The sequence below is a fragment of the Arvicanthis niloticus genome, chromosome 9 (genome assembly GCF_011762505.2).
Source record: "Arvicanthis niloticus isolate mArvNil1 chromosome 9, mArvNil1.pat.X, whole genome shotgun sequence".
NCBI classification, from domain to species: domain Eukaryota; kingdom Metazoa; phylum Chordata; class Mammalia; order Rodentia; family Muridae; genus Arvicanthis; species Arvicanthis niloticus.
Genome location: NC_047666.1, coordinates 83,616,285 through 83,641,744, shown reverse-complemented (window position 1 = coordinate 83,641,744; position 25,460 = coordinate 83,616,285). Strand labels below are relative to the sequence as shown.

The 25,460-nt window shown below is 47.2% G+C and overlaps 1 protein-coding gene across 6 annotated transcripts in view; it reads right to left on the bottom strand.

Annotated features, from left to right (window-relative positions):
- The window catches only part of Bmal2 (basic helix-loop-helix ARNT like 2), a 43,769-nt gene extending 26,018 nt beyond the window's left edge, over positions 1–17,751 (bottom strand). Inside the window, exons 1-5 of one of the 6 annotated variants that reach the window (XM_076940860.1) lie at positions 17,341–17,751; positions 9,514–9,661; positions 6,819–6,920; positions 3,334–3,491; positions 207–286 (exon numbers count right to left, since the gene is read on the bottom strand). In XM_076940860.1, the coding sequence (XP_076796975.1) occupies positions 207–286; positions 3,334–3,491; positions 6,819–6,920; positions 9,514–9,626 (453 nt within the window). In that variant the 5' untranslated portion in view covers positions 9,627–9,661; positions 17,341–17,751. Of the gene's footprint in view, positions 1–206; positions 287–3,333; positions 3,492–6,818; positions 6,921–8,452; positions 9,492–9,513; positions 9,662–17,340 lie in introns of those variants that run through there. The other 5 variants (XM_076940857.1, XM_034511918.2, XM_034511920.2 and 2 more) reach the window with 5 other exon arrangements.
- Positions 17,752–25,460: the final 7,709 nt, after the last annotated feature.

Here is a 25,460-nt window from a genome sequence, read left to right as displayed (position 1 = left end):
TGTGGACAAGTCCAGGGGTCTGCTATAGACAAGTCCACCGCTCTTCCTTGTAGGAAGTGTGCATTCTCCCCTAATGCACTAATAAGGCATTAGCTTCTTGTCTTCATGTCTAATTTAAGAGATGTGAGACAAAGGCTCTCTGGTGTCTACAACAGAGTGGACTCAAGAAAACCTGCCCCCATCCAAACCTAGCTATAACCACTTACCTTGAGGATTAAGTGACTGAGTTCCTTGTCCTGAATAAATGAAGGTTTAGAGTTTTCTCCTAAGTAAAGCTCTGTCATGCCTAAAAACAAACAGGCCAGAGTTACTAAAAATACAGAGAAAGAAACTTAGCAATTGCTTGGGGAACACTGGCCAGTGCCTGGCCACTGTTGATACAATGACTTGAGGTGGCATTCACAGTCTCTTGGGACTTTTGTGGCTATTCACTTCCCCTCGCCTCCTTTCTTTCTTCCTCTGCTTCTTTTTGTGAAATCGGGCTTCTGTGTCCTGGGCTGGCCTTGAACTCACTATGTCATTCATGACGTCTACTTCTCAAGTGCTGGGATTTACAGGTGTGCGCCACCACATCCAGTTTACGTAGTGCTAAGGGTGCAACCCAGAGCTTCATGCATGCTAAGCAAGAGCTCTCCCAACTGAGCTACATGAGACAGAATCTCTCTCTACAGTCCAGGCTGGCCTTTAGCTCATGACAATCCTCCTGTGTCAGACTACAGTATTCTGGAATATTTAACAAACATTATAAACTCACAGACTTTAAAAAGAAAAAAGAAGAAGAAGAAAGAAAAACCCCTTTAAAGATCATATAGAGACGTCTGATAATGTCCAGCACTAAATAAAATAAATGTACCTAACATAATCATTTGAGATCTTATTTCAGAGCTTATTATATTAAAATGGAAGTCTCTAAACAACTAGACAGTCGAAGAAAAAGGTAAGAAGTTCGTCAAGGCAAAGCTTGGGCCATGCTTGGCTTGTGACAAGAACAGGACGGAACCACATTCTCAAAACATCCAACGCCAACGTGTGGTGGCTGTGGTAGCTACAAGGGGACACAGTGGTCACACCACAAAGTCAAGACGCCCCAGAACACGGGTCATTTTGAAGACTAGGAACCAGCAGTCCTTAATAAACCAAGTCACCCCAGCCCCAGCCCTTCCTGCTGGCGATGATAGGAGGGGCTACATCCACTTGAATCACAAGTTGCCCTTGGCTTGGTTTGCAGGTCACATTTAGCTGCAACCTAAGTGTTGAACTGATGACCTGGAAGCCAGCTCCATGATGACCCAGAAGCCCACTCCAGAAACAAGGAAGCCTCCTATACTTTGGCAGAGTTTCCTTGGAGCAGCAGCACCAGAAAACCCTGGCATAAGAAGACAAACTCATGGAAATCTGCCTGTGCTCTGAATTTTATGTTTTCCCTGGTTACTGCCACACAGCAGCCCTGGGGCTGACGCTGAGGATCTAGGGAGGGATAAGCATATAGTCCCAGGGTCAGCCTAGGACTGGGCAGTGAAACAGATTAGCAGAACACACTGCAGAAGTGAGTTAGAAACCAAAAATGGAAGCCCCACCCAGGAAGATGAGGGAGGGCATCCTAGAGACAGAACCAGGGCTGTGTAGCTAGGCCTGAAGCTATGGGGAGTCTGGCCAAATACATGCACACTGGGAACTTAAGAATAAGCTATTAGAGACTGGAGAGATGGCTCAGTGGCTAAGAGTATGAGCTACTCTTGCAAAGGACCCAAGTTGGGTCCCCAGCAACTACATTAGGTGGCTCAGATCTGCCTGTAGCTCTAGCTCCAAGGGATCCAAGCATTCCTTCTGGTCTTTGCTAACACTTGAATACTTGTATGCATGTATACACACACACACACACACACACCACACACCACACACCACACACCACACACCACACACATACACTCTAAGGCAGGTGTGTGGGAAGCAGAGACAAATGGATCTCTGAGTTTGAGGCTAGCCTGGTCTACAGAGAGAGTCCGGAACAACCAGGGCTACACAGAGAAACCCTGTATTGAAAAGCCAAACAGTCGTAGCAGTTAGCTGTTGGAGCCGGGTATAAGGGTACATGCTTGCATATAATCACAGAACCAAACGTCTTAACCAGTCCCACTAATGAGTGTTGTGCTGGTCAGGCTTGCTCAGGCTGTGTGGACCAGCAGCTGACCACATGTGAGCTGAGAGGAACTACAGCATCTGCTCCAGGGAACCACCATGGGTCTCCTGATGAGTCCCTCCCTGCACGTGTGTGTGTGTGTCTGTGTGTCTGTGTGTGTATCTGTGTGTGTCTGTGTGTGTGTCTGTGTGTCTGTGTGTGTGTGTATATGTCTGTGTGTGTGTGTGTGTCTGTGTGTGTGTCTGAGTATGTGTGTCTGTGTGTGTCTGTGTGTGTCTGTGTGTGTCTGTGTGTGTGTAGGGGGTGGTCAGTTCCCTTCTACCACGTGGGTCCTGGGGGTCAAATTCAGGTTGTCTGGCTTGCTGACAAGCTCCTTTACCTGCTGAGCTATCTTACCAGTCCTGCACTGGGTGACAATGACCTCACTATGGGTCTGGCCCCCTCGTCAAAACAACAGAAACTTTTGCCTCATCGCCTGTCCCCTCTCTCTTCAAGCTCAGTACAGAATAGGTTTGCAGCTGGTGCTGGATTCATGAGGGTCGAATGAGCCCACTGGCTCGTGGCATCGCTTCTCCTCCCCCTGGGACAAGGCTAACGTGAAGGTACTTGGGTGATCTCTGGGCTGGTATCGAATGGCCTCGATGGAGCCTGAGAATGTTAAGGATTCAAGGGAAACATAAACGACTTGCCCAACCCTCAGGACTGATAGAGACTGGCATTTCCCAACAGGCTCATGAAACCAGATCTCCAAGCACCCCGAAGAGACATCTAGACAGCTCTGCTCTGCAGCAGCCGCAGCCCAGTCAGGTTGCTGGAAATGTCCACAGAACAACCTCATCTCTGAAATCCCTGCTCTGTGTTTGGCTTCACAGACAGAGATCTCTAAATAGGACAGAAGGCAGCCATTGTGCACACCATTCTTATACTTTTGTTTCTTTGCTTTAAAACAAGATCTCATGTAACCCAGGCTGGCCCAGAGCTCCTAATCTGCTTGCCTCCACCTTCTGGTGCTGGGATTTCTGGTGTCTGACATGCTACCTTTTCAGATGAAGATGGGGTCACCATTCAGCATGTGTGTGGGTAAGGTGGGCAGACATGTTTGTACCAAATCTTCGCAGCTAGGACCGACCAGAGAAACAGCATTCTGGTACAGAGTCAATGCCTGGCCTGGAGCAGCCCTCGTTCTGGCTTACCTCTCAGAGACCTCAGGTACTGCACTGCGCTCCTCAAGACGCTGAGTTTGTCCAGTTTGTGGGCCTTGGGGATGTGTGGAGGGATCATAGATGACAGTTTCTGAATCAGACGGTTCATCTTGTCTCTCCGGCGCTTTTCTGTCTGGCTGTGGGCTTCCCTGGAAGGAAGGAAGGAAGGAAGGAAGGAAAGGGGAGGGAGGGAGGGAGGAAGGAAGGAAGGGAGGGGGAGGGAGGGAGGGAGGGAGGGAGGGAGGGAAGGAGGGAGGGGGGATTGAGTGAAGAAAGGACAAGCAGACCTCCTTGGCTAATGTAAACCCCACCATCCAGAGGCACCTGGGGGTATGGATCCAGCCCACCACATTCAGGATCTTCTCCTTCCCAGATTTATGTGAGAAGCCAGAGCTTCTGAGAAAAGCGCTTGTAAACCATCACACCTCCACCATATCCAATGCCTCTGACCATGAACTTTCTAAGCTGAGACACCTGTGCTCTGAGGCCCTGGCTTCCTTCCTCCCTCCTGTGGGAGAGCAGGCGGCCTCTGCTAGTTGAAGCTGTCTTGGTATGTGCACAGCACACGCTCCATTCTCATCCAGCTCCTGATTATGTCTAGAAAGCCCTTGAGCCCCTCCTCTGAACAACACCTGCGCTAACTCTAGCATTGTTGTTACTGTGACCTTTGACCTCAAGTCGTTGGTTTCCAGCTAGCTCCTGAAAAGCACGCAGTCTCCACTGGAGCCGTCACTCCCAGGCCCTTCTCCATGTTTAAGAGCATGGTGGCTCAAGCCTGCAGGCCCGGCACTTGGAAACCAATGTAGAAAAACCACTGCAAGTTCAAGGCCAGCCTGGTCTATGCAACTACACCCTGTCTCAAAAGCAGCAGACCAATGATAAGTCCACACCCTGCCTACCATCCTAGAAAATATTTTACAATTTATATTTCATTTACTACTGCTACTATCGATCACCAACATCTACCATCACCAGTATCATTACCATCACCACCATCCTTCTCCTCTTCCTCCTCCTCCTCATCATCACCATCACCACTATCATCACCACCATTCTCCTCCTCCTTATCACCATCACCATCACCATCACCACCACCACCATCACCATCATCACCACCACCACCATCACCATCACCACCATCACAACCATCACCATCACCATCACCATCACCACCACCATCATCACCATCACCATCACCACCACCATCATCACCATCACTACCAACACCACCATCACCATCATCACCATCACCACCACCACCATCACCACCATCACCACCATCACCATCACCACCATCACTATCATCACCATCACCATCATCACCATCACCACCACCACCATCACCACCATCACCATCATCATCACCACCATCACCACCACCACCATCACCACCATCACAACCATCACCATCACCATCACCACCACCATCATCACCATCACCATCACCACCACCATCATCACCATCACTACCACCACCACCATCACCATCATCACCATCACCACCACCACCACCATCACTATCATCACCATCACCATCATCACCATCACCACCACCACCATCACCACCATCACCATCATCATCACCACCATCACCACCACCACCATCACCACCATCACAACCATCACCACCATCACCATCATCACCACCACCATCACCATCATCACCATCACCACCACCACCATCACCATCACCACCACCATCACCATCATCACCATCACCACCACCACCATCATCATCACCACCACCACCACCATCACCACCATCACCATCATCACCATCACCATCATCATCATCATGGGGGTGCACACCACAGCACGCAGATGGAGTCCCGGCAACAGCTCTGAGGAGTTGGGCCTCTTTGCACTTTTCATGAGTTCTAAGGCTTGAACTCGAATTATCAAACTGACAGGACCTTTGCCCTCTGAGCCCTTGGCTTCGGTGACTCCTCCCCCTCCTCGGCCTCCATGGTTCTCTTTGCCAGGCTCAGCACCTTAGACAACTTACTCCGCCTTAAATATTAGTGCCACCATGATTGTGCTTGGTGCCTATGTCTCCACTCTGCAGAGCACCGAGGAGAATGCACCCCTGCCTGTGGCTCCCCACGGCTCCCCATGGCTCCTTGGGGCTCCCCACGGCTCCCTGGCTATGTACTATAAAAAACATCTGTCATAATTCTTCCTTCGGCCTTTGGAAGCAGTCCTGCCCCCAAATGCCTCCCAAGAAATCTGCAACTAAAAACAAAAAAAAATTCCAAACTAAATGCGTTCCCTGCATCTCCCCTCCCCCTTCGGATCTCCTCCCTCCCTCCCTCCCACGTGCCCCTCCCACGTGCCCCTCCCACGTGCCCCTCCCACGTGCCCCTCCCACGTGCCCTTCCCACGTGCCCCTCCCACGTGCTCCACCCACCTGCCCCCCTCACCTGCCCCCCCCACGTTCCCCTCCCTCTCTGTGGTGGACCTTGGATGTCCAGACACAGATATTCATTCCCAACCCTCCCTTTTCTTTCCCTCAAAGGGTCTAACTGTCACGGAGCTCAATAGAGTCTGGTTTTTACCATATTCCACAATTATGTCTCCCCGTCTCCAGTCACCATCAGCCTCACTCTGGGGCTGTGCATGGCTCCCGAAGCTTTTAAATCGAGCTTCCTTCTCCTGCTCTGTGCTACCCACACTTCCAAAATTGCCAGTCAACAATCCTCACCCAAAGGACACTGCTCTCCATTTGAAACACAGTGTGACTTACTCTACCAGGTGTCACACAGTAGGCTCCTTTATTTTTCTTTTTCTTTAATTGAGGGCTAAAGAAATGGCTCATTGCTTAAGAGCACGGCTGTTCTTGTAGAAAACCTGGGTTCTGTTTCTACACCCACAGGTGACTCACAACTGCCTGTAACTCCAGTTCCAGAGTCCGGCACCCTCTTCTGGGATCTGTGGGCACTGCACACACACATGTGGTGCAGACATTTGGGCCAACACTCAGATATGTAAATCTTTTTTTTTTTTCCAAGATTGATTTTGTTATTCTGTGGTACTGGGATCCAGACTCGGGCCCTCTGCAAGAGCAAGTGCTCTTAACTGCTGAGACATCTCTTTAACACTACATAGTAGATTCTTGATAAGCGTCAGATGACTACATACCACAGAATCTGGTCACCATTTCTTTGAGAGGATCAGCTATCTACCCAAAGCCAATAGAACCATAGGAAAGTGGCCAGTCTCACAGGATCTTCTTTACAAATATATAAAAATAATCTGGGGCTATGGGCACAAAAATGCTCACATGTCCATGGACTGCCTTCCTCAGCCTGAGTGAGACACCAGGGACATCCAGCATCTGGCAAAAACTATGTTTTGAAAAATCACAGAAAATGGTGGGAGCAGAGGAGGACTGGGGCAGGGTGAACCCCTGAGGAGCACAGAGCTTAGTCACAGGCAACACCCTCTTTCATGGCAGGGAGACCAGCAGGGGAACTTACCTGATGCCACTGGGCGTTGCTTCTCCTGTTCTTGTTGAAAGAAGAGAGGTAAAGGGATTCTGGGGAAGGCTTTCCACCGTTGTGTCTGTCATGAATTCTGACCTGGAAGGAAAGAGGTCGTGGGTCACCCCTGGGATGGTGAATCTCCATCTTGACCTTGTTATAATCATCTAGGAGACACACCTCTGGGTATTTCTTCTCTCTCTCTCTGTCTCTCTCTCTGTCTCTCTGTCTCTCTCTCTCTCTCTCTCTCTCTCTCTCTCTCTCTCTCAAGATTTTATTTATGTATTTTATATGAGTATACTGTAGCTGTCTTCAGACACACCAGAAGAGGGCACCAGATACCATTACAGATGGTTGTGAGCCACCATGTGGTTGCTGGAATTGAACTCAGAACCTTTGAAAGAGCAGCCAGTGCTCTTAACCAGCCCTACTGGGCATTTCTAAGAAGGTATTCCTAGAGAGGTTTAACCTAGAAAGGAAGACCCACTCTGAATGTATGAAGTTCTAGGCCAGCCTGAGCTACATTGTGCTACGATGTGAGTTCCAGTGTAGGTATGCTTACATACTGAAGTTATGTCTCAAAAAATGACGAAACCCAAAAATCTAAAAAATACAAAAACCAAAACCCCAAATCCTAATAGGAGGGAACTGTCATTTGTTATCAATTGATAACTCAGGATGAAGGGACATGTTCGTAGGCCTGTGGCTGTCCACTTGTACATGTTGTTAACAGGAGAAAGGTAAAGAATACAGGCAGTAAGAAGAGGAAGAAATCTTCCAGTCATGTGCAATTGGCTTGGGAAGTACTGTGGGGCTGGTAGTCGAATCACACCAGCACCATTGTCCTGGGGATCAGAGCTAAGAGATGAAAGATCCCGATGAGAAGGGGGTTATAAAGATCTAGGATCTTCTGTGTTCTCCCCGCTGACTCAGAACTCTGCCCTTCGAGTAAAGTGGGAAACTTCATGGCTTCTTCACTCACGTGCAGTGCCAGCCTCAGATCTGTCCCTAATGCTTTCACTACATAATCCTAGATTTGGGAGAGTAATTAAAGACTATCTCAGGCTACATGCTGCATAAGTGAGAGGGGAAAGAGGGGATGAGACAGGAAGAAAGAAAGAAAGAAAAGAAGGAAGAAAGAAAGAGAGAGAAAGAGAGACAGAGAGAGTGTGGCCCAATGTTGCTTATATTATAATGTTAATTTTGGTCCCCAAAACTGCTTACAGGAGTGTCTGCATGTAAGACACTAGGGACCCTGTTGGGCCCCATTTTGGTCCTGGTTTGGGCCTTGAGGACAAACCCCAGCCTGGCTCGAGTTTCTGCGGCCTTATGGGAGAGCCTAAGCCTGGCTTGAGTTTTGAGACCTATCTTAGTCACTTCCATATGGGGTGACTCAGCAAGAACTGTTTGGCCCTGCCTCTGCCCTGCCATTGCTGATGTAAAGCTTTGCCATTGGCCCTGTCAGTCACCCCATACCCTCCATCACCCTTCCCCACCCCCTACCTCACCAAAAATCCTCCTCCCTATGTTCCAAATTTATATAAGTGAGAGGCTGATGCAATAGAGTTGAGTTCCTCCTTCGACAAGACTCCCCGGGCTCAGTGTGTTTCTTTTGGGCCATCAACACTCACCGTCCCGCTCAGCTCAGCCCCAGAGAAGAGGCCTGGTGGGGCCTGGACCTCTCTCTCCTCTCGCCTGGACCAGCTGGCAAGTAGCTAGCAGGACCCTGCCCTCAGTTGGTTCTGATTGGTAAATAAAGATGCCAGAAGCTAATGGTTGGGTAGGAAAGACAGAGGCGGAACTTTTAGGATTCCCAGGCTTGGGACAAAGAGAAGGGGAGAAGGAGATCCACCATGCCAGGAGAAGGAGAGGAGAGCCGCCATGCCTGAGAAGAGTGGAGGACCGGGAGGCATAGCCGGCATGTGAAGGAGCCGGAACCATGTGGCCCAGATGGGCAGCCCTCCGAGTCCAGGGCAACCCAGGTAGAGTACAGAGTTCAGTAAGTAATAACAGGATTATTGGCAGGAGATGGATTAACCACGTGGAAGTTAGGAAGAGGCCCAGCTGTTGCACTGCTTAAGGCTTATCAAAATATAAAGACGGTGTGAGTGTCGGGGCAGGCTGAAGTGCAGCTCAGTGGTGGAGCACCTGCCTAGAATCCTCCAGCGAGGAGCTGGGGTACGGCTCAGAAACACAAATCTTGCCTAGCACACTTGAGATCCTGGGTTTATTTCCAGCAACACAAACAACAAGGAACCGCAGACTGGACATTCTCTTTATCATTGACCTGGTAATGACAGTTCTTAGTAAACATAGAAACAAGAGTTTTGTAGGATTAAACCGATCACCAAGGCCCAGTTAGCCTGAAACTGATAAGCTGGGTGGCCAGTGAGGGGAGAACTATTTTTTTTAAGCCAAACATGCATGTATATTTAGCTCCTGGCGGAGTATTCTGAAGAGGAAGGAGGGGAGTCAGCTGTGACCATGAGCATTGTGTATTGATTATGCATCAACATCTCCTCCAGATTCTAGCTGACCCTCCCAGGTGTCCATCGTCACCAGCACCAGAAGGAAAGGTCAGCGGTAGGCGGTGGCCAGCTGCCATGCTGCACAGACTCAAAAATAATGACATAAGCATAGCTCCCTTTTTCTGATCGAAAAATGTCATGGAGTCAGAACAGCGTGCACTTACTGGGGCAGCTCTGAGTCACTTCCTTTGCGTTTCCTTGGAAACTCCATGACAAGAGAGTTGACAGGTCCAGAAGCAGTGAGTTTTGTCCCTGGGCTCGTGTGACTAGACAGCATAAGAGCAAGGTTCTGGCTCTCTAGCAGCCCTTTCCCTGTAGGTGAGGAAGCACAGGACACATGCTTTAGATGCTGACTTTCATCATACGTGTCATCATGCTCCACAATTTAAGCAGCAGTTCTGACTTGATATCTGAAAACTCAGCCAAGGAAAACCATGATAGGGGCTGGAGAGATGGCTCGGTGGTTAAGAGCACTGGCTGCTCTTCCAGAGGTCCTGAGTTCAATTCCCAGCAACCACATGGTGTCTCACAACCATCTGTAATGGGAGCCCTCTTCTGGTGTGTCTGATGAGAGCAACAGTGTTCTCACATACATACAATAAATAAAATTAAAAAAAGAAAAGAAAAACCATGACAGGATGAGAGGTTATCTAGAGAATTTAAATATTAGTGTTCATCCATCTTCAAATGTTTCTTCCCCTCCCCCGACTGTAAAAGACAGCCAGACAGGTGTACAAGGGCGCGCGGCACAGGGGCCGCTGGACTGAAGAGAGTTAGGTGACAGTGGGGACAGTAACAAGGCCAGATAAATGGCAGCCTCACTTCCTGGCTCTGAAGCACACGACTGTGATCGGCTTTCCTGCCAAGCCTGTGGTCGCCTAAGAGCTGTCTATTACGAGAGAGAACTGCTGAATTCAAGAATGAGACATAACACCAGGGCTGTAGCTCAGTGTAGAACACTTAGTACACACAGGCCAAGGATTCCACCCTCAGCACCCCAAAAACCCATAACAAAAACAGACAAAGGTTTTATATCGTGGTAACAGCCACCAATCAGTTAATGCTAAAAAATACAAACCAATGCGGCTTAGGAAGGGCAGGGCCAGCCGCATCATTCCCCATGACTTTGATACGCATGAAAATTGTAAATTTTTGGAAAGCAATCTGAATGAAACATGGTATTGAGGACCATGGCACAGGCTGTACCTGAGCCAGCATGTATCCCTTTGACTGACCCTGGAATACCAGAGATGCACTAAAGACTTTCCTCTAACAAATGCATCCACAATGACAGGGTATGACATGCAAGCCTCCAGCCCCAGCATCCAGGAGGCAGAGGCATGGAGAGGGCAGTTTTGAGGCTAACTTGGGCTACAGGAGATCCCACTTGCCAATCAGCTATGAGATCAGATCCTCTAGCATCCTCAATAAACCACAGGATCAAAGGAAAAGTCAGAATCAGGCACTGTGTCTGCCAAGCTTCAGCCGTCTCATCCTGGAGACAAGACCAGGTCAGGAGGCATAGACAGCAGACCCTCACTTGGGCAGTGGCTTAGGTATGGACTGTCACAGAGGACACGGCTAGGACTGGGCAGCGGGATCTCCCTCACTAATCTCAGATCTCAGTGGTTTGGGCCTTCTACCTCTTGTTCCACCATAGCACCAGCACAGTGTGCAAGCCTCTCATGAGCCTGTGAGGTCAGAAACACGCCAGGGAGCTTCATGTACACTGGATTTGGTCAGTGCTTCCAAGGAGATCTGTAGCAGCATATTTTCCTGAAAGTTGGGAGGAGCTAAGGTGGAAGGAGTAAGGAGAAGAAGAGGAAGAAAGAGGACGAGAGAGAGGGGGAGGAAACGTGGCAGCGGACGTTCACATGTCTCTAGCAGTCAAAGGTAGTTGGTATATCTAGGTTGGGTATTAGGTTACACCTCTGATTGTGTGGGCGTCTTGTTATTGAGCATTACCAAACTTATAAAGCCTTTTGGTAATCTAAGCATTAGTCTCATTTCTACCGGGCCCTCGTGGATGAATTGGGGTGTGTGTGTGTGTATGTGTGTACACGTGTGTGCGTGCCCTGTGTTTTATTTTGGGGGGATTGCTTTTGTTTTGTTTGCTTTCTTATGAGACAAGAATTTGTGTTCATTGAAACTTGACCTTGGCCGTGAGCTTGAAACCCACCTGCCTCTGCTTCCTGAGTCACAACTGCAGGTGTGTGCTTGCAGGCTTATGTGACCAAACTCAGCACAATAAATATTTTAAAAGCAATAAAATAACCCTATCATGTATACCCTTAACACCACTGTTACCATAGTAACAACGATGCCCAGAATCTAAAATTGCTGTCAGCCCATAGAGAAATAAAAAACAAGCCACTTCTAACTCTTTCTCTGAATAGCTTGCCCTCTCGGTATTTTAAGTTCTGAGATGTGGATTTGACACACACACACCCCCATCAGCCATTTTGCTTTCTGTCACATGTCCCAGGGGTAACTGTGGTGACTGTGTAACAGAAGCAATAAGGGCCACACAGATGGCCCAGGGTGTAAATACACCTGCCACACCAGCCTGAGACTCCATCCCTGGAACCCTCAGTGGAGGGAGAGAATTGAGTCTCAAAAGTTATCCTCTGATCTTCACAAGTGTGCCTCAGCATGTACACTTACACATACACACTCATGCATGTGCACACATGCATGCACAAATAAACAAAAATTTAAAAAAAATCTTTAAAGAAGTGATAAGCCAGAAGTGCTAACTGGAAGGAAACGGGAAGTGCCATGACACCAGGTGAGCTGGGTCTTGTCTCTCTCCAGTAAGTCAGTGCGGTTGCCTAGGAGACCCATTTAAAGCAGTGATAGCTAGTTAGAGCACAGTCCTGTGTGTCTCCATGGTGATGCAAGGGCTGCTGGCCCCTGGCTGCCATGTAAACTCAGGCAGGAAGTTTAAGTCTCCAATCAGGGAGATGGTATACATTCAGAGAGTGAAAGCGGACCTGGGGGCTCACACCTAATATTTCATCGGAGCATCCTCTGGGCCCTGACAATCTTCCGTCCTCTTAGACAGAGCATTCAGTCAACATCAGCTGCATTTACTGCATACTAGCTTTAAACACCTGTACCATCCGTTGTACTGCTCTGTAAACAGTGTTCAGGAGGCTGGGTCCAGAGAATCTGAAGTTCAGGGTGAAGCTGGGCTATGTCATGAGTTCCAAGACAGCTTAAGAAATGTAGTGAGAACCTGCTGAATAAGAAGAAAAGGTGGTTGGGTGGTGGGTGGGGCCTGTGTCTATTTTGTATATATGTATGTGTTCAGGTGCAATAGTGTGTTGGGGCCTCAGGTGAGATTGTCTCCTCTTGAGACAGTGTCTCTGGCCTGGAACTCACCAAGTCCACTAGGCTGACTGGCTGAGCCCCTGGAATTCTCCTGTTTCTGCGTCCTCAGCATCTTTCATTAGGCCTGGCTTCCCCCCCCCCCCCCCATGAGCTCTGGGGATCAAACTCAGGTTCTCATGCTGTCAAACAGTTTATTGGCTGAGTCTCTTCCCCAGCCTCTCTCCAGATCTGTGTCTCTAAGAAAGACAGCAGAACTTGGACATTTCTCTGAGGGCAGCGGTACAGAGCCCCTTACAGCCTCCAACTAAAAGAACTGGATGAAGACTCTGCTCATTAGTGCCACACACACACCCATTTGGAGCTTTTTGGTTTGTTTCCTGTTTGAGAAAGGATCTCCCTGGTAGCCCAGAATCGCCTCTGAAACCACCATGTAACCTAGTTTAGACTCAAATTTGTAGTAATCCTCCTGCCTCATGAAGGCTAAGAATCACAGATGTGATTATTTCACCATACTCACTGCTCTGAAGAAACCCGTAAGCCACGGAGCCTCTGGCCCACAACTGAGTTGGTTCAGGAACATCTGATATCGCAGATGAGGGTTTCCAGGTGGTTTTCTCCTGCACACTGATTGCCTGGGGCCTCTCCTGGATAAGCATTCACTCTGCAGGTGCATTAGACGTCAAGGCTGAGGGTCTCAGCTCTGCCCTACAGAGCTCCATGGGAAGGCTCTTGGAACTCCATGCAGTTTTTGCTTGTTGTTTTTTCCTGGCTAATGCACAGACCACAGAACCCCACTGGGAGGCAGAAGAAATGGCAACTGTGAGCTAATGTGGCCTGTGATGTGGACAGAGAGGGGCAGGCACCTGCTTTCCAAAACACTGTCATGGGGACAAACCCCATGAAAAGTCCTAAGAATGCTTTTTGAAAGACAGATGGGAAGTAGCTTGGAAGATATAAACAGCTGCTTTCCCAGAAAATGAGAGGATGAAGGAAAGATGGGTGTGAAGGGAGGCAGGGGCTGTGATGAGAGGCATTCCTCTGCTTCCCAGACCTCTCCCTCAGTGGGCAGGTACAACTTATTCTCTCCTGCAGTGAAGAAAATGCTGTTACCAACAGGAACCAAAAAAATAAAAGGCCCACGTGATTTTCATTTTGGAAACATCTGTGCCCTTCAAATGCACTTTCTAGGTTAAGTGTTGATTCGCCACCCCCAGACCTTGCAGGGGAAGTCCAACACCACACAGCAAGGCAACTTCGGCAAAGCTGGCCTTCCCTTCCCAGATTCTACTCAAAGCAATGAATGCAAACAATACAATGAAGCAACAATGTATAAAAAACCACTCTAGTTACCCGCCATCTTCCATCTTTGTTCCTATTCTGTCCCCTGAAAGATGTGCAGTTGCTTCTCTGAGAGATACCCACCCGCAGATGCTGACATGCTCCCTCTGCATAAACTAGTCAATGTCTCCCCGGTTTAGAGGAGGGAGGGGCTCATGCTCGGTGGTTGGCCTGTTGTTTTTTGTTTTGTTAACACAATGTAATGTTGAAGCCCATTTCTGTTGGAGTTCGAATGTGAACTCTCTCCCATAGGCTCATGTTATTGAAACGTTTAGTCTCCAGGTTGTAATGCTGTTCTGGAAACTTGTGGAACCTTTAGAGGTGGAGCCTCGCTGGAGCATTGGATCACTGGGGCTGTGCCTTGGGGTTTTAAAGCCCAGCCTCGCTTCCTGTCTGTTCTCTGTGTCCTGTGGACACAGGTGACCACTGGCCTCACACTTCTGTTGCCGTGCCTTCTCCACCATGGTGGGCTGTCTCCCCTTGAACTGTGAGCCAGAACAGACCTGTTTCTGAGTCACTTCTGTGACATATTCAGTTAGAGTAAGGAGAAGAGTAATAAAAGTAACCTCTCACCCAGACTAATGCTGCGACTGAAATCTCTGACCAGGGCTCTATCTTTCTGCTGAGTCAACAGTGTGAACTTGATGGGTGCTTCATGAGTGAATCAGCCCCGTGCGCACCTTAAGCAAAGCCTCATTCATTTAAGACCCACAGTTTCTACTGGGCACCTACTAGGAGAAGGAATCAGAGATGGAAGGGGTGGACAAGAAGCAACTCTGCCCTCCTAGGACCACCGAAGGTGGAGCCACAAAATCAACACATACAAACAACTCGTGACAGACAGACAGAAATGCTCCCAAGACAAAAGCGTTGCAATATGAAAATAGGAATTAGGAAGGGTTTCTGAGGTAAAGATGATGTCCTCGGAGGAGCTCAGCAGAAAAGCTGGCGTACTCCACACAGTTTGTAATCAGTGCCTGTTTAACTGCCCTGCCACCTGAAGAGTCTGAGAGTTTTAGTACAATCTTATAAAGAAGGAAAGTGGAACTCAGAGAAGCGAAATAATTTGGCCAAAATCTCACAGCTAATAAACAATGGTTTTCTTAAACAGATCTCCACCATAAACAAATAGGAAAGAAAAATAGGCTGTGGCTCGGGACTCGAGTCTGCTAAGATTCCACAGGCCTTGGGGTGGAGCCCAATGGTAAGACATGAGCTTGGCATGCAGGAGGTCCTGCCTGGGCTTGATCCCCTGCACCACCAAACACACACACACTGAAAAAATTACCCAACAGAGTTTTGTGTATGAGTGTCTTGCCTGTATGTATGTATATGTACCACACGTGTGCCCTCTGAGCCCACTGAGGCCAGAAGAAGGCGTCAAACTGCTGGGATCTGGAGTTAGAGACAGTTGTGCACCATCATGTGGTTGCTGAGAACCAAACCCAAGCTCTTAGCCAGAGCAGGCAGTGCCTTAACCACTGAGCCATCTCTCCAGCCCCTAAATATGCACCTCAGTCTCACCTGATCCTAGGTATCCCATAAAGCAGAAGCCCCCATTGTCCCCATTTTACAGAGAAGCTAGATACTGAACGCTGGGAGGAGCAGGGGACAGACTGACAAACAACAGGGCAGGGAAGCGAACCTGCAGAGCAGGCAGATGGCTCAGTTTCCCTTGAGCCTTGCAGGCTAACACTCGAGTCCCTGATAATTCTGAGAGGGTTCTGGGATGAATTAGATCCTACACACCAGAGCAAGTCAGGCCCCAAGCCGTCCTGAATTAGCTTGTGTGATGCACTCCTAGAAGGAACTGCCTAGAACACAGGCCAGGAACAACAGTTTATGCAAAGCAGAATGGGATACTTTCTGAGTCAGGAGCATGAATTTAAGCCACTACCGGTGCAAAATGACAACTCAAAAGACCTTGGTCTGGTAACCTCACAGAGATGAGTAGCTGAGAATCAGGGTGCGGGTGCGGGGGAAGGGGTGTGAGCTGTTTCAGAGGCTGCGCAGGCAGTTCTGGCCAGCACAAAGCTTTCTGGAAGGGCCCTCTCTCTAGCTCCAAGGGTTCTGGAACCATCTTCCAAGAGGATGCTTAGCCACAGGGCAGCAGGCTCAGTATCAGGGTCTAACCTTAAGTGAACAGGCAAGTTATGTTTGGCTCCACCTAATTTTTTTGTGGCTACCTTCCAAACAGCCCTGAAGTTGTAAGGCTTTTGGTTTTTTATTTTGTTTTGTTTTGCTTACAGTTGCAGTCCTTACAGTTGCAGAATGTAGAGGCCACTGTACTCATTGCCCCATTTTACAGGGAGGAAACTGAGGCACCTAGAGGATCGTGAAACAGAACTCGGAGCAAGAAGGGACCTTCTTTTAAACAAAATGGCTTTGAGCACCATGCAGGGAGACCACAGGAACCTTTGAAAGGTCACAGGCAGAGATTTCCCACCATTTATTAAAGTTACATCAGAAAGTGAGACAAGCCTGTAACCAGCTCTTGGGATGCAAGTCCAGGTTAAGTTGGTTGGACCGTAAGTTCCAGGCTAGCCAAGGGCTACACAGCAAGAAATAAATCATCGATCAATCATCAATCGATCAATCATCAATCAATCTCAGCCAACAAGCCTGTCAATCAAAATAACTGCGACCTTGACTTCCCAGCCTGTTTTTATGTATTGGTGGGTTTTTTCCTCCTGACTCCAGCCTGCCATAAATAACAGCTTTTTATGATTATCTTCCGTGAAATAATGGTCACCATTTTCCGGAGGAAACACTTCCAAGTTTTACCATTGAGAGCAACAGAGGACAGGTGAGGCAAAACTCCCAACGAGACTCACAAAATCAAAGAAGCCGAGGTTACAGCGCTGGCCTGGAGTCCCGGGTTCAATCCCAGAAGATAACGGGTTTGTTTTCCCCACTCCCACCCCACTGCGCTTTACAGAGGCTGTGATAAGAGGGTGTTTGCGCTCCTCTGCACTCCCCAGGCCCGGAATTGACCAATGGGACACAGCGCAGCCAGGCCTCCCTCAGCACCCGGGAACCGGTGCTTCTTTCAGAGAGAAGCAAACTGAGCTGCCAGCTGCTGGCTGCAGAGCACACAAACTCCGGACTGTGCCCGCAGCTCGCCCACTGCAGGACGCAGCTGGTACTCAACCCCACACCTGGGACTGGATCCCGGAGGACCCACCGCCTTGACCCTCAGCCATCGGATAAGACCCTGGTGTAGACATGCGGGGACCCCTCCCCCCAGCATGAGATAGGGGTCCTGGTTCGCCGTCGGGGACCCCACCAACACAGTGTCGGGGTCTCGGCAAACCACTCACCTGGCGCCGCAGCCCCGGCTGCAGCTATAGCACGTCGCGCGTAGCCCCGTGGCTACCTGCATACGGACCGGGGGCACCGGGCTTGGCCACGGCAGCCCGGGGACCCTTAGCAAGCACCAGGCGGGACTAGGCACCCGCACGGGCGGAGCCTCAGCCGAGCCCCGCGCAGAGGCTGGTGGAGCCGGACTGAGATCCGCCCTAAGTCAATAGGCACGCCCTCGTTGGCGCTGAAAAGCCTTGCAAGAGGTGGAGGACAGAGAGACCCTTGCATGGTGCAAGAAAGACTCGTCCGTGGGCTCGGCCCTTTTCTGTCAATAACCGCCCTAGGACTCCTGAAACAGGCACATATGTAATCCAGACTCCCTGGAGCTTGCGATCTCCCTTCATCCTACGGAGATACTTCCAGAACACACAAACTGGCTCCAGCCCACTGGTCGCGAGGAGGATTCCTCAGTTACACTCTGCCCACTTAAAGCAACAGGGCGGAAAATGCGGGGCTTGGCATGAGCCACTGGATTTCCAAGGACTGGGTTGCAGAGTCTTCTTCTTAGGTCCAGAGGGCAGAGGGTGTGGACCTTCTTAGTTAAGTGGGTTCCAGAGCTGCTGCTCCTATCACACTCAAAGGCGAAGCACCATCAAAACCACTCAAAATCCCGAATGCCAACAGAACAACTCAGAAAGAACTCACAGATTCTGGTGGGTAGTCTTGGGATCCACCCAGGTCGTCCATAACTTGCTTAGACGCTGGCTTTCTAGACAGATCATTGTTCAGAGAGGGACCAAGCCTAGTGGACAGGAGCTTGATCCAAGTTCCACTCCAACAGTGAGGCAGAGTTGTCCTGTCCTGATTGCAGGATGCTGTTTTTACCTCTGTCACCCAGCCATTCCCTCACCAGAGCTCAACGAACACCCACCCATTCGCTTCTGTTTTCTCAGTCGGGGAAAGGCTAAAAAACGAACACTGCAGAACGGGAGGAAATCTTTTTTTGTTTTGGTTTGGTTTTTGAGACAGGGTTTCTCTGTGTAGCCCTGGCTGTCCTGGAACTCACTCTGTAGACCAGGCTGGCCTCGAACTCAGAAATCCGCCTGCCTCTGCCTCCCAAGTGCCGGGATTAAAGGCGTGCGCCACCACTGCCCGGCAAGAGGAAATCTTGTAGTACAAGTAGTGTAAGCTTATCCCTGACTAGCTTACAAATAAACGAGACTCAAACTATGGTTATTTTATTTGCCTTTGACAATTACGTCACCCCTAATCTACTCTTCTAACTGCTGGCCTGGCTACCTCCCAGGGATGTACCCCAGATAATTGCTGTTTCTCTTGGCCTCATGCTTATGGTCCATCTCCTCTGATGGCGACTTCCTTCCTCTTCTGGTTCTTCCTCCTTCCCCGGTCTCTCCTCCTCCAACCAGGTCACTCCAAACCCACCTATCTCTAATCCCTCCAAGTAAACGGTATAGATAAAGATCGATATTACAATCTGATATAATCAAAACAATCGACCAAACCTCAACAAAATCTTTACTAACTAAACATCTGGCAGAGGATTATTATTTATACTACATCAAGAACCAAAAGAAAATGCCAAGAAATAAAACAAACAAACAAACAAACAAAAAACAAAAACCACTTAAGGTGCTGGAGAGATGGCTCAGTGGTTAAGAGCACGTGCTGCTCTTACAGAGACTCGGATTCGTTCCCAGCATCCACATGGAGGTTTTTGACCAGAATTCTAGTTCCAGGGCACCTGCCACTCTCTTCTGACATCCACAGATTTCTGTGGCATACATACATGCATTCAGGCAAAACATTCAAACTTAAACCTTTTTTTTTTTTTAAAGCCCAGCCAATAAATAGGCTAATGAAATAAATGGTCATTTCTGAAAACATGAAGTACAGACGGCCAAGCAACATGGAAACATCTTCAGAAATGTAAATTCAAACTATGCTGAGATTTCATCTCAGTCAGAATGGCACATGTTAAGACAACAAATGAGGACACCTGCTCAGAAGGATTGGACAAAGGACAAATGACCCCCAACACAGTTCTGGAGGGAGCCTAACCAGTCCAGCCTCTGCGGAACTCAGCATAGAGATATCTTAAAAACTGAAACAGAGCGTCTAGATGACCCAGCTACCACCAAGTCAACTCACCACAGAGACGCTGAGGCACCCATGTTTGCTGAAGCCCTGATCAGATAGCTTAAGCTTTGCAACCAACCTGTTTCTGTCAACAGGAGAGCGGGCAAAACGTGGTATATATGCTCAGTGGACTTTTATTCAGCCACAATGAACAGAATTATGTCATTTCCAGGAAAGCAGACCGAGTGGAGATAACCGTACTAAATGAACTAAGTCAGGCTCAGATAAATCTGAGTACTAGATTCTATGAAGTGTATATAGAAAGTGAAGGCGTCTCTAGGGGAAGGGAGACTGAAGGAGAGAAAGAACTAGGGAGACCGTGGTCAAAGTAATTTATATACTTGGATGACGATGTACTGTGTGCAGTAAATACGCACCAGTTAAAAGAATAAAAAACGAGTACTTTGGCAGAAAGATCACAGAAAGGTCATAGGTCAGGCATCCTCAAGAGTTCACACCCTGCACGGTGACCAATGAGCTTATGTGTGAATCACTGCGGCCTCTCTTCCCTGAAATGATGATCATTTCTCCCAGAGCCCAAAAACAAAGAAAAGAATGTAGCTCCCCCAGGAAAGCAGGAAGCTGTAGACCCAGGCAGGAACAGGTCCCTTGGGGTAACTGCTCTCCCTCTTGTCCCCCCACCCCATCAATAACATCTTCCTTGTGTTTCTTTGTGCCTGGAAGCTTTATTAGGAAAAGGGTTTATTCTTTTTATTTTTTAAAAGGAATAGCTGGGCTACACACTTGTAAGCCTAGAACTTGGGAGGTAAGGGTAAAAGGACTGAGCAGTAGTCGAGATTATCCTTGGCTTCAAGTGCATTTGGAGGCCAGCCTGGGCTGAGACTGTCTCAAATAAACAAACCCAAAGAAGATGAGGGGTGTGAGGAGGACTAGGGATGTGGTTTGAGCTCCAGAACCCCATGAACACATGATGGTGCATATATGCAGTCCCAGATCTGCAGAATTGAAAGCTGCATGTTTAAGAGCTCAATCAAGGTCATCCTCGGCTGTACAGTGAGTTCAAGGCTAGCCTGGGCTACAGGAGATCCTGTCTTAAAGGTACTTTCTTATTTCTAACCAATAGTTTTCTCTTACTTTCTCCTTGGAGAAACTTTGAGAAAATGGATTTGCAACCCAACTCTCAGAGTTCCGGTCAACAACTGGTTTGTTTCTAGCTCAGAGCCCAAGAATGGCCTTGTGTGACCGGAACCCTTACTTTGTGCCCAAGTAGGCAGTAATTTTGCTCCACTGCTAAAGATCCTGTAAGATCAGTTTTCCAGGCGGAACCAGTGTTCTTCTGCCCGCCTGGGAAGGAGCCTGCTTCACAACCTAACAGCTGGGCCAAACAACAGCATAGCTAAGCCTAAGATATTTTCCAAAATTCATAAAAATAACAAATATCCAATTTCAAGCTTTCAAGAGTGTAGCAGAGAATTTATTAAACCACTTTGGCACCTGGCTGGTCATGCCCAGGGTGCACCTACCGCCCAAGAGCTCTCTGGATTCAAGAATGAAAGACACACATACACCAGCTAATTTGGATATGCCTTGACTAGCTCAAAGGCTGGGCATTTCTAAGCCTCCCCAAGGCTGGTATTCCTGGCTTAACACCTTCTGAATCTGTTTTATCTTTGCTGCCCTGTTACCTTCTGGCCAGGCTCCCCTCTGCCAATAGGACCACTTTCCCTTTCCACCTACATTGCTGGACGGTTTTCTCCTGCAGCTCTTAAATCTGATCTCTCTCCCTCCGAGTCATGGCGATTCTCCTCTTCCTCACCTACCTCTCTGTCCCTCACACAGTCTAAATGTCCTGCCTCTGTTTTTTGCCCAAACAATGGCTATATAGCAATTCTTTATTATCAATCAAAGCCAGCTAGGGGCAGGGTCCCTCAGGTCTGGAAGTGCAGCTTTGGGAGCCAAGATAAGACAAAGCATTAGAACCAATTCCCAACATCTCACCCTTTCTGTCCAAATTTTTTTAAAAAAAACTCTTCTCTTATATACAAATTGAGCATAACCATAATAATTATGTAAATCACAAAGAGAGATATATAGTTAACATCCAGTCCATCATACTTATCAATTAGATACTCTACTAGTAATTCTATACTTGAATTATATTTTGACTTTAACTTGTATTACCATCTGAAAACCATCCTTTCTGTATCATCTACCTCAATGTTAAACAACTTAAGTTTGGTTATGAAACTGTAACATAGTCCTGAAATCCATCACAAGTCCAAAAACAAATTATTATCTGAATATATAGGAAACATAAAACATGGTCCAATTTGAGAGACCACTGACTACTTGGATAGTCCCCTATTCCTCAAAACCTCAAGCATCTGTCTTCAGCCTTCTGGCCCAGAGCCATCTGACAGACCTTGAAATGAAGCAGGAACTATGAAGGACTTGTTTACTCTGTCTTGGCAGAAATACTGTTAACTATTTGCTGCATTGTGTGTTCTTTCTTGGACAGTATTTTGTCTGTAGATGAAGAGGGTAATTCTTGTTCAGTAGCTACCTCGCCATAACTGGAGCAACTCCATATTGAGGTTTTGATGCTCAATTTCTTCTTTGAAGCAGAAGGGGGGCACTGTCAGGAGCAGACATGTCTCTAGTAAAATGATCTTTAAATGACTTAATAGTAAATGTCATATTTTTGTGGATTTCTGATGTTTTTGAAGACTATCATCTATATAAAGTGTGTGTGAATTGTTAAACCTGGACTACTCTTAGTTATTTCTATTTGAATATTGTAGAAAGCATCTTAATATAATTAGATCAGAATCTAATATAACCATGAGTTTATTACTTGGCCTTTAACTTGTATTTCTTAATCATCCTAAACAGTTTGTAATAGCAATTATTAGAGGGACTGAATCTAAGCCTTGCATTCTTAAATGAGTCGCATAGGCACAATGCCTATCCAAGAGTAACAATAATAATTTCAAATTTTGTATTAATATAAGAAATTTATACCAATAAAACCCTTAGTTCTATATCAATATATAAATTCTGTACCAGAGTAAGAAATTATAACTTCAATTTTGCATCAATTATAAAGATTTCTACCGCCGGGCAGTGGTGGCGCACACCTTTAATCCCAGCACTTGGGAGGCAGAGGCAGGCGGATTTCTGAGTTCGAGGCCAGCCTGGTCTACAGAGTGAGTTCCAGGACAGCCAGGGCTACACAGAGAAACCCTGTCTCGAAAAAACAAAAAACAAACAAACAAAGAAACAAAAAGATTTCTACCAATATAAGATTATGGCTATATAATGTTTTGTTCAAGAATAAATTTAGTAATTCATTCCAACTATTTCTTCTCTGTTCAAAATTATGAAAATTCCCAAATTATTCCTTAAAATGACAACCTATCTACAATTTGTAAAAATAACCATAACCAGACACCCAAACCCAAGGAGTCAGGATGGCCACTCTCCACAACTTCTTCCTGCTAAATAGAGGTGATGAAAAATTCTTTAAAGAGGTGGGGAGGGGTAGAAAAATTAGAAAATTTGGTAGAACTAAGAAGGCTAGCTTTAGCATCTGCTATCTGGTGTCTGCATGCTTAGACGGCTCAGGGCTTGGCTGAAATTCTGATTGGATCTGTCAGAAAGGTGAGATGAAGCAAGGTCATCGGAGTCATCAGTTATTCCTGAAGCTGTTTTGAAAGCAATTCTCTAGAAACAACATCAGGAGTCAGGGGGCTGGAACAGCAGGTCACATCAGTGTCCCTGAGGATGAATCTTGTCAAAGCTGCACATTCTGTAACATATGAATCTCACAACCAAAATTTTAGTCATATTAAGATATTGGTATGGATTGTGCAAGGTGCACAGATTAGTTAAAGATAAATTTTTGCTCCTTGTTCGAGCAGGTGAAAGATTTAATTTGATCAATAACCAATTATAATAAATCTTCATTCAAGCCATATGAAGGAGGGCATGAAGAACCTTAAGGATTCCATAATCAACAAGATTTATTGTTTAAATTTAGCTGAAGTTTTAGTTAAAGACATTTTTATGTCTAAGCCAGTTCCTGGGCTGATCCCATGTCCAGGAATCAGCAGGTCAAGTTACCTGTGCTGTTTGATTTTCTCAGATTTTTATTTCCTGTCTGTAGCCAAGATCTTCAGGGGCTCTTCCCCTATCATACCTGACCCACATTTTGAAAGGGATCCAAAGCCTTTTCTCCTTTCCTTTCAACACAAATACAGAGTCTCTCCCAAAATAGCATGACCTTGGTCCTGTAACCAGAAATCATTAGAGGTATAGAATGAATCAAATAATAATTCAACCTCTCTCCCAGAGGGTTTTTTTAATGTCATAAATACTGTCAAGCTTATAATCATCTTCATTCTGATAGTTAGAACAACTCAAAGCAATTAAAACAATCTAAGCAAGCATTATCTGTTAGGACAATGTTCCTCCGCTACCTCCTGCTTTGGTCTTACATGATTAATTTTTAATAGTGAGACCAAGGCCTAAGTTTCTAATGTCTGAGATAGGCTAGGCTGACTATCACCCGATTTTCGGCCTATAATTTAAGATCAATATCCACAATTATTTATTCATGTAAGTATGCTTAAATCCTCCCTTCTATGGAGATTACTATCTCTGTGGGTACATCTGTCCCCTTCTCTTTATGTAACTTGAATAAACATAAGTTTCTATTACCTGTCTAAGTTAATGCTACTTGCCTTCTGCTTCTGACCTACAGTTTAAGATCAAAAGCCTCAGTGTTTCTTGATGCCATGTATACTTAAGAACGTTTAAACAATTACCATTATATTCCCTTCTATCCTTATAAACAATTAAATCAATTTTTTTTTTTTGTCTCAATCCATTGATTAGCAGGCAGCATCTTGTAGTGGGATATTTTCCAGATAAATTTGCAATAAAGCTCAGTGATTGGGCAGTATGAAAGGTAGGCAGAGTGAGGAGTTGGAAGGAGAGAAGGAGAGGAAGGGGAGGAGGAGGAGGAGAAGACTAGCAACCATGGAGGAGGACGAATGGGTGGAGAGAAGTCCTGGGTAACAATTTATATCTAAAGGTTAGATATTGGGTAACGATTCTAATTGTGTGGGCATCTTGTTAATTGAGCATTTCCAAATATATAAATCTATTGGAATGTCTTTAAGAGTCACATTTCTACCGGGTACCGCAAGGATGGCAGATATTGGATGGCAGATATTGTCTAGGGTTCAGCCGAGCTTTGTGGATGCAGTGTGGTGGATTGGCAGAGCCATCCCCCACGGTGTTTCGTGGGTCTAGTTGTGGCACACTTGACTTCTGGCCGCTTCTAGCTGTGGTGCACATGGCTTTTAGCCGCTTCTAGTGCAGAACATGGCGATGGGAGCTAAGCAGAGTCGCCCCGATGATTAGATATGGACCACCCCGCGGCTTTTCTAAGTATTGCCTAATTCAGCATTTACCATCTGACTCTGCCTCGAAACAGCCTCTGGGATCCCAGTACTTCTGAGCCCAAACTCTTTGTTTCATTCGGTGTCTTGGGCAAAATATGTAGCCTGCTAAAAGGCCAATTCTCCCCAAATCCTATCATGGTGTGTGTGTGTTCAATTTGGGAATCTCCAAATAATTTTTTTTTCAGAGCTGAGGACTGAAACCAGGGCCTTGCGTTTGCTAGGCAAACACTCTACCACTGAGCTAAATCCCCAACCCTTCTCCAAATAATTTTAAAAAGTGAGTTCTTGCCTACAACCAACACGCACTGCACCCTCCCAAGAGCTCTCTAGATTTGCGAATGAAAGACATACATATGCCAGCTAATTTTGATATGCCTTGACTAGTTCAGTGCCTAGGCATTTCAAAACCTCCTCACGGCTAGCATCCTGTATTCCTGGCTTAACATCTAAATCTATGTTTTACCTTTGCTGCCCTGTTACCTTCTGGGCAGCCCCCTTCCGCCTCCCCCTCCCCCCCCCCCCCCCCCCCCCCCCCCCCGGCCACTTTCTCT